Source organism: Doryrhamphus excisus, linkage group LG12, assembly GCF_037039965.1.
Source record: "Doryrhamphus excisus strain RoL-2023G ecotype Guam linkage group LG12, RoL_Dexc_Guam_v1.1, whole genome shotgun sequence".
NCBI classification, from domain to species: Eukaryota; Metazoa; Chordata; class Actinopteri; order Syngnathiformes; family Syngnathidae; genus Doryrhamphus; species Doryrhamphus excisus.
In genome coordinates this window covers 3,767,209-3,778,635 of record NC_136368.1, presented here as the reverse complement: position 1 = coordinate 3,778,635, position 11,427 = coordinate 3,767,209, and the positions used below count along the sequence as shown (strand labels likewise).

The following is an 11,427-nucleotide window of genomic DNA, read 5'->3' as shown; positions in this document are numbered from 1 at the left end:
TAAAAAGTGAATTTAGGGGCAGTGTAAAACCCCATTTTTACCACGAAGCAAGTAGACGGCCCACCGGCTGTCACTTTATGACTTCTGTTAATTTTATGCAAGGTAAGACAGGAGGTTTGTAGTCCTTTCATGTAAAAGTTGGCAATTATTTGACCTTGATGAGCATATTAGAAAGATGAATGAAGAAATTGTTACGTTTGCATATGACTGCAATCATTCACACCGGCAAAAAGGCGATGAGTTACACACGAGCATCACTCCCAATCATAAAGCACCTAACAGGGATTAGAAGCACAGCAGAGAAATTGAAGTCAGGGGTCGGGTGATTGATCACATTTTCTTTGTCTTCTCCGTTGGTGGCCAAGCAATAAACTTCAAGTAGGTGAGGCCCTCTGCCTTGAACAACAAAGCGCCATCAGCCCATGCCTCCAAGGTGGAGCCTCCTGCGGGTGACCGCTGCTGTGACTCCACACAATATGACAGATTAACGACAACAGGTTGAGCCCTGCACTTTCGGACGCCCACAATCTCAATTATGTCCGTCTTAATGTACGCTGAACAGCCACAGCGGGGCCGGGCCATGGACGGGGTAAACACACTTGCAGGAGGCACACCCGTGACAGGATAATAAAGCGGCGTGATTGATTCGGCTGTGCCGCGTGCCAGATCGCTTTCTTGTGTGGGAGGGGGTGCTGCCAGATTGTGTTGTCTTGTTGGAGGAACCTGCTGGAAGACTGCAACATGTAAATATACACAGGTATCATCACCACTGTAGTTAACATCATGGAGATGCTCATAGAGAGCTGGGGCGTCCAATCATATTCCAGGGAGGGCCCCATAGTGAAAAATGGACAAGGACCACTTGAATACACTGTAACCATAAAGATATGCTAAGTTTTGGTAGATTTATTCTCAATATTTGCTTTACATTTGGGCTTTATTCCCATAATATTATAACTTTTTCCCCTACCCAATTTACCAAAACTTAATTTGTTTGTTTGTCATTATAGCTTAAAAAAATAAAGTTTAATATGCCACTAAAATTACATGATTTTTCCCCTAATAATACTAAATATTTATTCTCAATATTCGCCTTAAATTTGGGTTTTATTCCCATAATATTAGAACTTTTTCCCCTACCCAATTTACCAAAACTTTATTTGTTTGTTTGTCATTATAACTTAAAAAAATAAAGTTTAATATGCCACTAAAATTACATGATTTTTTCCCTAATAATACTAAATATTTATTCTCAATATTTGCCTTAAATTTGGGCTTTATTCCCATAATATTATAACTTTTTCCCCTACCCAATTTACCAAAACTTAATTTGTTTGTTTGTCATTATAACTTAAAAAAATAAAGTTTAATATGCCACTAAAATTACATGATTTTTTCCCATAATAATAATATGAAAGATTTATTCTCAATATTTGCCTTAAATTTGGGCTTTATTCCCATAATCTTGGAACTTTTTCCCCTACCCAATTTACCAAAACTTTATTTGTTTGTTTGTCATTATAACTTTAAAAAATAAAGTTTAATATGCCACTAAAATTACATGATTTTTCCATAATAATACTAAATATTTATTCTCAATATTCGCCTTAAATTTGGGTTTTATTCCCATAATATTAGAACTTTTTCCCCTACCCAATTTACCAAAACTTTATTTGTTTGTTTGTCATTTATTACATTTATTACATGATTTTTGTCCCTAATAATACTAAAGATTTATTCTCATAAAATTTATTTTTTTCTCTTTTACTTTTTTTTGTATTTTATTATTAATTTTTATCCCGCTGTTGTTGTTTTTAAAAAATGTACATTTAATTTTAATAATTTTTTACTTTAATTCCATAATATTATAATGTTTTCTAATTTTCCTAAAAATATAACTTTAATTTGCTACAGTACAAAATATGTAAATTACATAATATTTCCTCATAATATTACATGGAGGTCATATTGTCTAGTTTTAAGGTAATATTTTCTTGCTACTAAAATGTTATTTTTCCTCATATTGAGACTTTATTCTCATAAAATGATGACTTTGTGATGAGTTTTTTCTGCAGCTACCGCCTGCAAATGGCCCCCATGGTCCCCAATATTGGCTCTCCCCATTTTCAGGGTTATGAGTGATCATTTGAAACAATGATATTTCTTTCTTTGGCGTTGTTTTATATGATTTCGGGTTCAAGCAGCAGCAGCAGCGGTTCCTCTGCACCCACCACTGGAAAAAGGCTTAATGCATATTAATGGCACCTATAAAAGCAACTAATTGAGCATTCCAGATCTTGCTGAGTCGGGCATCTGTGAGTGACATTGTGCAGCTCCAGGACCTCCACCAGACCGCCTTTATTAGCCCTCTGAACTGCGATGTAGGTCAAGCCATTAAAAACAGGAAGGGCTCTCCCACTAAGTATGGTCGGGACACCCCAAACCTGCGAGCGAGATGTGCTCTGGAGACAAAGTTTGCAGGAAACAGCCTCCGAGTAAATACAGCTAATATAATTGGATTTGATTGAAAAAAGTTAATCCTCGCTTACGGTGATTTAATTGAGCTCAATAAACTGCCGCCATATGCCGCCCATAAAAACATCAACAGCTTTCCATATGAGTGCTAAGTAAACAGGCCTTGCATATTCGCCTTTGAATCATACTGTATATGCCCATCATCTTTAAAATGCAGATTGGGCTCATGCATATTTACATAAAAAGCTGCTTGCTTCATTTCTCATGAAAAATATACGTATTACCCAATATCATCACCAGAGCTGGCTGGTCCATTAGGCAATATAGGCAAGTGGGAACGCCGCTGTGACCTCGAGGGTGTGGCGTTCTCAACTGGTCTCATCCTGGGACCAACATTTTCCCATGGTCGTGAAGGTGTGACCCGCTTTTACAGAGGTAAAAGCACGCTCACTTATTTTTTGTGGAAATAGCCTTAAAAAAAACACTCTGCAACACACTTCGGGGTCCCGAAAACACTGATCACTTTTCATCAATTTTTGATACCACTTATCCCTACAAGGGTCACGGGGGTATACTGGAGCCTATCCCAGCTGTCTTGGGGCGAGAGACGGGGTACACCCTGGACTGGTCCCCAGCCAATGCAGGGCACATATAGACAAACAACCATTCACACTCTCATTCATACCGATAGACCAGGGGTCTCAAACTCAATTTACTTGGGGGCCACTGGAGCTAGGGTCTGGGTGAGACTGGGCCGCATCAGATTTTCAAAAAAAAAAAAAATAACGCATTTATTAAAAACAGAAAAATGAATCAACTTTGCTTTGGTTCAGATTTTCTACAATAAAAGCTCTGATAAAACATTCCACTGTTCTCAAATATCTTCATTTTTATTTTTCTACACAAAATAAGATGAAAAATAAATAAACAAATCAAGAATAAAGAAAATAAATCAATCAGTAATAAACAAATATAATAATAATAATAAAACGGCAAATAATAAAAACTTAAGAAACCACATATAGTTGGTGGGTAGACAAATGATTTTTTTCAGATTAAAATGAACAAAGCATTATTAGAGCCCTGTAGACATGACAAAACACGACTATAGTCACATTTATACTCTTTTTATTTACAACATATTGCGCAACTGCAGGGTCTTGAGACACATGCTAACTCGCAAACTAGAGAGCTAGCGACCTAAACGGTAGCCTCCAAGTTATTTCCTTTAAACTTAAATAGCCAAAAACTTACCACTTCCACACGGATAGGGAGGATAACTATTAACAGTTATTTAACCTTTAACATGACCATTAATCAAACGTAATAATTTTTTCTGGGTACATGATACCATACAGCATTCATATCAAACTTGTGCGGGCCGCACTGACATTAAACTTTCATATCAAGGCGGGGGCCTCAAACTAGTGTCCTGCGGGCCACATTATTGGGTATAGAGCCAGCATCATCCCACATTTTTTGAAATATAATTTGTGCAATAGTATTCCAATAGGGGGCAACACACTGTCATTTTTATTGGCGTCTGTAAGCACATTTTGACTGAAGGTTGAAGCACGGCATTCTTCTAATCTACTACCCAATGTGCGTTATATATCTGCCAATCAAATACATCCTCCATATGTCGTCTTAACAACCTTCTGTCTGCTAAAAGTGGCATGTATATCTTTGTTAGGCACGTCATGGGAACAAGTAAAAATAAAGAGGCAACAATACATCCCAGTAATGCGGCGCAGTGTGAGGTCAAGACGATTCCTCCAAAGGGGCGGTGTTGTTTTCTTATTCTGTCATCAGCTTTTACTGAAGTGTCATAAGGCGTTTGACTGTAAATCTCAATGACCTTGAAGACACCCGGAGAAAGCGTGGATCCGTAAACCAATCATCGCACAGCTGCCCCTGTCAGCCACGCTTGTGTTCACACAGTCACTGTCGGAATTTCCTGATGTTGAACAGAGGAACAGAGGAAGGAAGGCGGAGCTCTCTTCACGTTTGGAAGGGGAGGGGGGGGTGCTTCAAAGACACTTTGAAAAGCCGTTATCATTCCTTTCGCCAGAAATGATTTCATGTAAAATCACAGTTTTATTCAACTCCAACTGCTGTTCACTTTGCATGCGGAATATTGCAAATTATAACACCTGCCTGACAGCATCAACACAAAATCAGCAATATTGTTTTATGTGCACTTAAAGTTGCACATTTCTGTTAATGTCCGATTTATTTTCAGTTGCACACAAAATTACAAGTAATACAAATGCACATTGAAGCACATAGTGTTTTTGCCTAAATTAAATTTATTTTCTACCATGAAATAAAAATACAAACATTAGAAAATGCATTCAAAGACGCCACGATGGTATGTAGTATTCTTTGCTGGTCACTAGGTGTCAGTAATGTTACATTGATGAGGCCATAGCAGCAGGTATATATACTGTATTGTACATGAAACTCTCTGTCATGTCTTATATACACTTATTATGTTTATAATGTTGCATAAAAGGAGTGTTGACATGACTATAGGGGTGTTATTTCATGTGTAGAGGGCTCTAATGATGATTAAAAAAGCACATTTAGATGGTCGTTAAGATGTTTTTTCTTATTATGTCTGCTATATTGGGTATTAGTAGTGTAAGGCTGACTATAGGGTTGTTATTTCATGTTTACAGGTCTCTAATAAAATTAAAAAAAACTATTTAGAAAGTCAGAAACAAGTTGTCAATGCCTTATATTCTATTTTTTTAATTATTAAAAGCTTAAAGCTGACTATAGGGTTGTTATTCCATGCCCAGAGAGCACTAATACTGTTACAAACCATATTTAGAAGGTCATAAAGATATTGTCATTGTCTCATATGTCTTATTATATCTGCTATATTGGGTGTTGGGAGTGTAAAGCACACTATAGGGGTGTTATTTCATGTCCAGGGGGCTCTAACAATGTCGCAAACCATACTTAGAAGGTCATAAAGAGGCTGTCATTCTCTGATATGTCTTATTGTATCTGTTATATTGAGTATTAGCAGTGTAAAGCTGTATATAGGATGTTCGTGTGTGGAGGGCTCTCATGTTAAAAAGTGCATTTTATATGTTTTATATGCTCTAAGTACAAAAATATAAATTTTCTAAATTAAGAATCCTACTTTGCGGAACTTCATTCATCACAGTCGGGCCAGATTATGTTTAATAATTCAATTTGAAGTGCTGTGCTGCAAATTCTGGTTGTCATTGTATTTGAACATGCATCAAGTTACAATAGAATACATAGTATCATTCAATTCACAGCTCTATATATGCATATATACAGTACTGTACACCCTACACAGTGGATCCAGCAATACCCATCATTGTCTGCTTACAAGGGTGCTGTTTATTGGTCGAGAATTCCCCTCATGTGGAAAACACAAAAACTATACCACAGACTACCGGTATTAAAGTAGATGCTTAATGTACATGCAAAGCAATACTATTTTGTACTCATTTATATGCTGCTACAGGAAGTTACTCAGCATACTTTGTGGGTTATACATGAAAAAATAGCATTTTTGCATGTGTTTATTTGGATACCCTCGCAGTTTGTGCAGTGCAGGTACATTCTGTGTTCCTCAAAAGACTGTTTGATAACCTTCCATTGGTTTGTGTTAGAGCATCCAAATAGACATTTTTAGGGGCATCTTAATTACTGGCAGGGATCTACAAAAACATTTTCTCAAAATAACAGACCCCCCTCCCAGTAATGACCTCCCGGCAACCTCGTTTAAAATAACTAACAACAATCTATGGCACTTTGGCTCACCAAAGTCAGCGAGCAACATGTGTTAGTTGTGTAGTGTTGTTTTTTTTTTTTAAATGTCCTTTTTATATCTAAAACAGATGTGGCCTGTTTTTTTTTCTATCATAGACAACCTGCTGGAGGAAGGCATCCAGATGTTTCCATCACAGTCTGTCTGCCTTGAACCGCATGCGCTCACACTCCCAAGGAAGAGACGCGTGGTTATGTGGAGGAAAGAGAGAGAGAGAGAGAGAACACAGATGAACTGTGGAGCCTTACGGGCAGCGTACCCTTGGTGCCGAGTATATTTTCATGCAGCATCCAGGAATGGAGATTAGCATTGAGCCATCAGCAACGCCGCAGTCCCTCCCGACCCCGCTTCTGCTGTCAGGCCGCCGCCTCCCCGCTTGTCAGGAGCTCCGACGAGGAGCTGTAAAAACCTTTTCCCCTCTCCTTAACAACTGCAAAACAACACACACACACACACCCCGGCTGAGCTCGGTGCCTGCTTTTCTGAGGCCTCTGACAGGACGTGCTGCAGGCACAAATTGTAATTCATAAAGGTTAAGGGGGTCAATGTCTTTTATTACCAGTCTGAGTGCATCCAGCTTGATGGGGCGGGCATGCAAATGGAATGTCTCTGAGTGTTCTATGCAAGGAGTCAGACAGCGGGTGCGTGCTCGCTTCTCAATAGGAGGAAGTAGAAGGTGTCTAAATGGTGGTGGGGGGGGTGAGATGGGCTGCGCGCTCCACCTTCCACAGCCTTGTAGGACCACACAGCCACTGCCCGGTTAATTAGACAGTATGACATTGACCCCAGGTAGTTAACGGCCACTTTGATATGCGCTGGCCTGCAATTAATTCATTGTAAATTTCATGTTTTATCATATGGTGAGCTCTGACCTGTGAGCGGCTGCTTTTGACTGGGACCCACACCATACTAATACATTGGAGATATCCAAAATTAGCATGAAACATCCTCTGTGTCACCGAAATGTGTTATTTGGCAGCTATTCATATAGTAGAAAAGGGTATTTAGTCGTTTGTGTATAAAGAGGTTGTTGTATTTACCTCTTATATTACATTTAAATGTTTAAAATGTCAAAAATGGGGATGCACTATATGACCTGAGAGGAAACTCTGCATTTTCTGTAAGAATTTTGCACTTTTTTTGCCTAACTGAAGCATTTCCAGGCATAAAAATTTGCTAAATGAAGTAAAATAGAAATACAAGAGAATAGGTGTCAATAATTTTACTGTAATGATGGGTACGATACACAAGCACCAGACTTGATCGCCAGAGCCATTGGTTTTTGTTGCGACTCACAACAGGCACAATCTCTAACCCACGCCTGCGTCACTTCCTGTCCACACTCAACAACACACACACACACAAGCACATGTCTTATTTATGTCTTAGTTTCTCTTTTTATGTCTACAATATTGGATAATAAGAGTGTATAGGTGACTATAGGGGTGTTGTTTTGTATCTAGAGGGCTCTGTTAATGTCAAAAAATGTGTTTACAAGGTTTTCTATGCTGTAACTATGAAAATATTCCATTTATAAATAAACAAATTGAGCATATGCTGGTTGTATAATTATAATTGTAATGATATTATGCATGTATGTAAATCATGTATCTTTTATACATTTTTATGAGCTGATAGCTGCTGTAATATATTTTTACTAATTGATATCTTACATTTATTTGTTATCAGGTTATATTTTAAAAGTCTGTTTTTACACGTATACATAAAAAAAGAGTAAAAAGCGCCTGCAATGTGTCTGCATACCCCTCAAACTAGGTATAAGTGTGATACTTCCTGGTCATTATGAAAAGGCAATGTCATTAAACTATATGACGCCCTCTAGTGGGGGGTTGCTAAAATGATCCTTACCTCTTAGGCCACAGCTTTTGAGGTGGTGTTAAATAGGACTTAGTATGTTTCATATGATATCAGCTGATGGTGAGCAGATGTATAAATGTGTGCATACAGAATACCAGAATATCATATCTACTATCCAGATTTAGAGAGAGATCATACCTGCAGAGCCGCTAGGAAAATGTTTGGCTTAAAAGTCAGCATGCGGCAAAGGGCGACTCCCTTCGCTCATTACCTTTCCATCACAGAGCAGCTGCTGCCGAGTCATTCATCATGATTACAAATCTGCCCGGAGTTGGTCGCCTACATTTCCACCATCGGCTTGTTGTGCGTCTGATGTACTCATACAGTCCAGAGCCACCCTTCCCTGTGGGCCGCCTGCTTCATTGACACCACAACAGGTGATAGCTTAGTGGGCACAGAGAAAGACGCTGTGTTTTGTCGGTAAACATTCAGGATGAAGAAGGTTTAATCATTTGAGCATATCTGACTGAGTTACTATTAAAAAAGGAGCGACGCACAATATTTCTATGCTAAACTAACGCAAACTATGCTATTGCATGATTTTAAATCAATAGAAAAATCCAATCATTTGTGACTCACATGCTTCTTGCTTTGTTTCATGTTTGAAGTTAATGGATTACCAAATAATGTATGATGTGTACCTACTAAATACAAATATGTGCATACTAAAAATAAAAAAAATAAAAAAATATTAATATATATAAAATTATGATATTATATATGTATAACATAATATATAATATAACATATATATAACATAATTAAAATAAAATAAAATAAAAAAATAAAAAATACCAAATACAAAATATGTAATCTATCAAAATGTATATATTAATATATGTACATATATATTTTATTATTTTAATTATTATATGTTATTATATTTAGTTTTATAGTTTATTTATAGTTTTATAGAGAGTGAATTGTATGAAATTGAATTGCAATGAGAATTGTTCTTTTAAATAAAGTTTGATTGAAATGACCTTCCGCTGTCATCATCCGGGTCTCTACATATTTCCCGCTACGCATGCGCATTCGCGCACTGTGGTTCGACCTCTGCAGTCGGTAAGTGTGAAATGGCAGTCCGCGCTCCAAACATCTCCTTCTTTATCCTTTTTCATCCTCTATTCAAACGTAATATTGATGCATGCAAAGTGGGATAGCATGTAGAATACATGTCGGCGTATTGATTCATTGCTTTATTTTCCGTGTTGGACATTTTAACACCCGTTTGACCTTAGTTCTGTCCGCTCTTCCCTTCACAGAGAGACCCGGGCTTCAACCAGACTTTGACAGAACCGGTTAAAAACTACTTGAAGTTGAAAATGTACGCCTGTGCAAAGTTTGTGTCCTCGCCGGCTGTGGTGAGTTTCTTGTCCTCGTTATATGAATGATTTGAATTGCAGCCCTGCGTCCCAGTTAGCGTAGCGGGCCTATGAATGAACTTGACTGCAGTTGAATGGCAAGGGTATCTGCAGCCTAGCTAAAATTGCTAATGCTAAAGTAGAGTTTGATGGGTTTATTTATCCTTCAGCTGCATTTTATACAATCACAGTTACCATGCACCAGAGTCATTGCAGTAATCTGTCGTTTTCCTTTTAGCATGCGGCTAACTTGAACAATGATTGCTGCCGGCTAAGGTCATCTGAAGTGACTGTTAGCCTGCACTAGCATACAACTTGAGGCTACTATTAACCAGCTTGATGTACAGCTGTCATTGCACTGTTTAATTCTGTTGAACCCTAACATCACGTGTGTCTAAACTTATTGCTAATAACGCCCTGTTAGTATGCTACATTGAATTGCAACTTGAAGTGACATAGTGATTTTTTTTCAACTTAAATTGCAGTGTGACATTAGTTGTAATGCAGTAGGTCATAGAGAGGTCAAGCTCCAGTCATTATCATTCAAGGTGCTCTTGTGCACTTTGCTCATGTATTGAGGGCAGATGATACAACGTTGTGAGTTATTTTGCAGAAGCTAAAGTGCTAATTACATGTACTGTTGCAGGTCCGTGCTGGTTCCCGGGCTCTTTACAGACCCCTGTCTGCCTCTGTGCTGTCCAGGCCTGAGGTCAAAACAGAGGTAAGGAGAAATATTATTTTTCTCTACATGACATTCTTCAATTTCAATTCCCAAAGGAGATGTAGACTGTAAACTCATTTGGAAGCATTTTTTGTTCCAGAGCACCGTTGCTCTGATGCCACAGAGCCCCCTCACTCAGGTCACACTGAGGGGCTTCCAGACAAGCGCCGTCAGTCGGGACATCGACACCGCCGCCAAGTTTATCGGCGCCGGAGCCGCCACAGTCGGTGTAGCTGGATCCGGTGCCGGAATCGGGACTGTGTTCGGCAGTCTGATCATTGGCTATGCTAGGTTTGTTGCGTTTGCACGTTGCTTTTAATGGCGTTTAAAGATTCCTAATTGTAGTTTCCGACTCCTGCAGGAACCCATCTCTGAAGCAGCAGCTCTTCTCCTATGCCATCCTGGGATTTGCCCTGTCTGAAGCCATGGGACTTTTCTGTTTGATGGTTGCTTTCCTCATCCTGTTTGCTATGTAAAACTCTGCTGTTCAACTTTCATTACAGATGTGACTACACTTTATTCTGGCTTCCTCAATTGTTCCGTGTCGATGTCAAGGAAATGTACATTTTCAAGGCTTTTGAGCACCGTCAAAATGAGCAAAGACATGTATTGTACAAATGTAAGAAATTACGTGATTAAAATACATGTATTTGGCTATTTAACAGAAGCGCTAGAGTTCATGTCTGGCAAACTTTACTCGACCAAAAGCAGCTTTTGTGAATGTCATCTTTTCTACGATCAGCTGCAGAAGACTTGCCTTGCTTCCTCGAAGCATCACCTTGGAAGCAGTTTGGGGCCACCGACATGACACCTGACACTGCAATTTAAATAGTTCTGGTTTTAGGCACCAAGAGTGTTGTCTTTTGTAAATGACAATGAATAAATTAGAACATTTAAAATGATATGGAGAATATTATGCTGGCCTGTTTTGGATTGGAGATTCTGAAATAAATGTGAGGTAGTTCTAGTGTTTGATGTTTATACACAACATACTGCAACTTGATACAATTTAAGTGTGAGAGTAATCAGATTTTGTGACTTGACCCCAAACTTTATATGATTAAGCAGTCTTAAAATTTATATTTTGGACACTGGCAGTGATGGTTCTTAATTAGGACCTTCTCAAAGAATGAATCTAAGGCTGGAGAAAAGTGCAGTTTGGGAATTTTATATAA

At 38.4% G+C, this 11,427-nt stretch overlaps 1 protein-coding gene across 1 annotated transcript; it reads left to right on the top strand.

Moving 5' to 3' along the window:
- The first annotated feature begins 9,170 nt into the window (after window positions 1–9,170).
- On the top strand, window positions 9,171–11,219 carry atp5mc3a (ATP synthase membrane subunit c locus 3a). The gene is made up of 5 exons (XM_058082365.2): window positions 9,171–9,232; window positions 9,433–9,531; window positions 10,178–10,252; window positions 10,353–10,543; window positions 10,614–11,219. The coding sequence occupies exons 2-5, from the start codon at window positions 9,493–9,495 to the stop codon at window positions 10,726–10,728; spliced, it is 420 nt and encodes a 139-aa protein (XP_057938348.1). The 5' UTR covers window positions 9,171–9,232; window positions 9,433–9,492; the 3' UTR covers window positions 10,729–11,219.
- The last annotated feature ends 208 nt before the right edge of the window (window positions 11,220–11,427 follow it).

Excerpts from the sequence above, each read along its gene's own strand:
- atp5mc3a (XM_058082365.2), top strand. The coding sequence starts at position 9,493 with ATGTACGCCTGTGCAAAGTTTGTGTCCTCGCCGGCTGTG. Across the intron at positions 9,532-10,177 it reads TTGTGTCCTCGCCGGCTGTG|GTCCGTGCTGGTTCCCGGGC; the intron begins GTGAGTTTCTTG and ends GTACTGTTGCAG. Across the intron at positions 10,253-10,352 it reads GGCCTGAGGTCAAAACAGAG|AGCACCGTTGCTCTGATGCC; the intron begins GTAAGGAGAAAT and ends TTTTTGTTCCAG.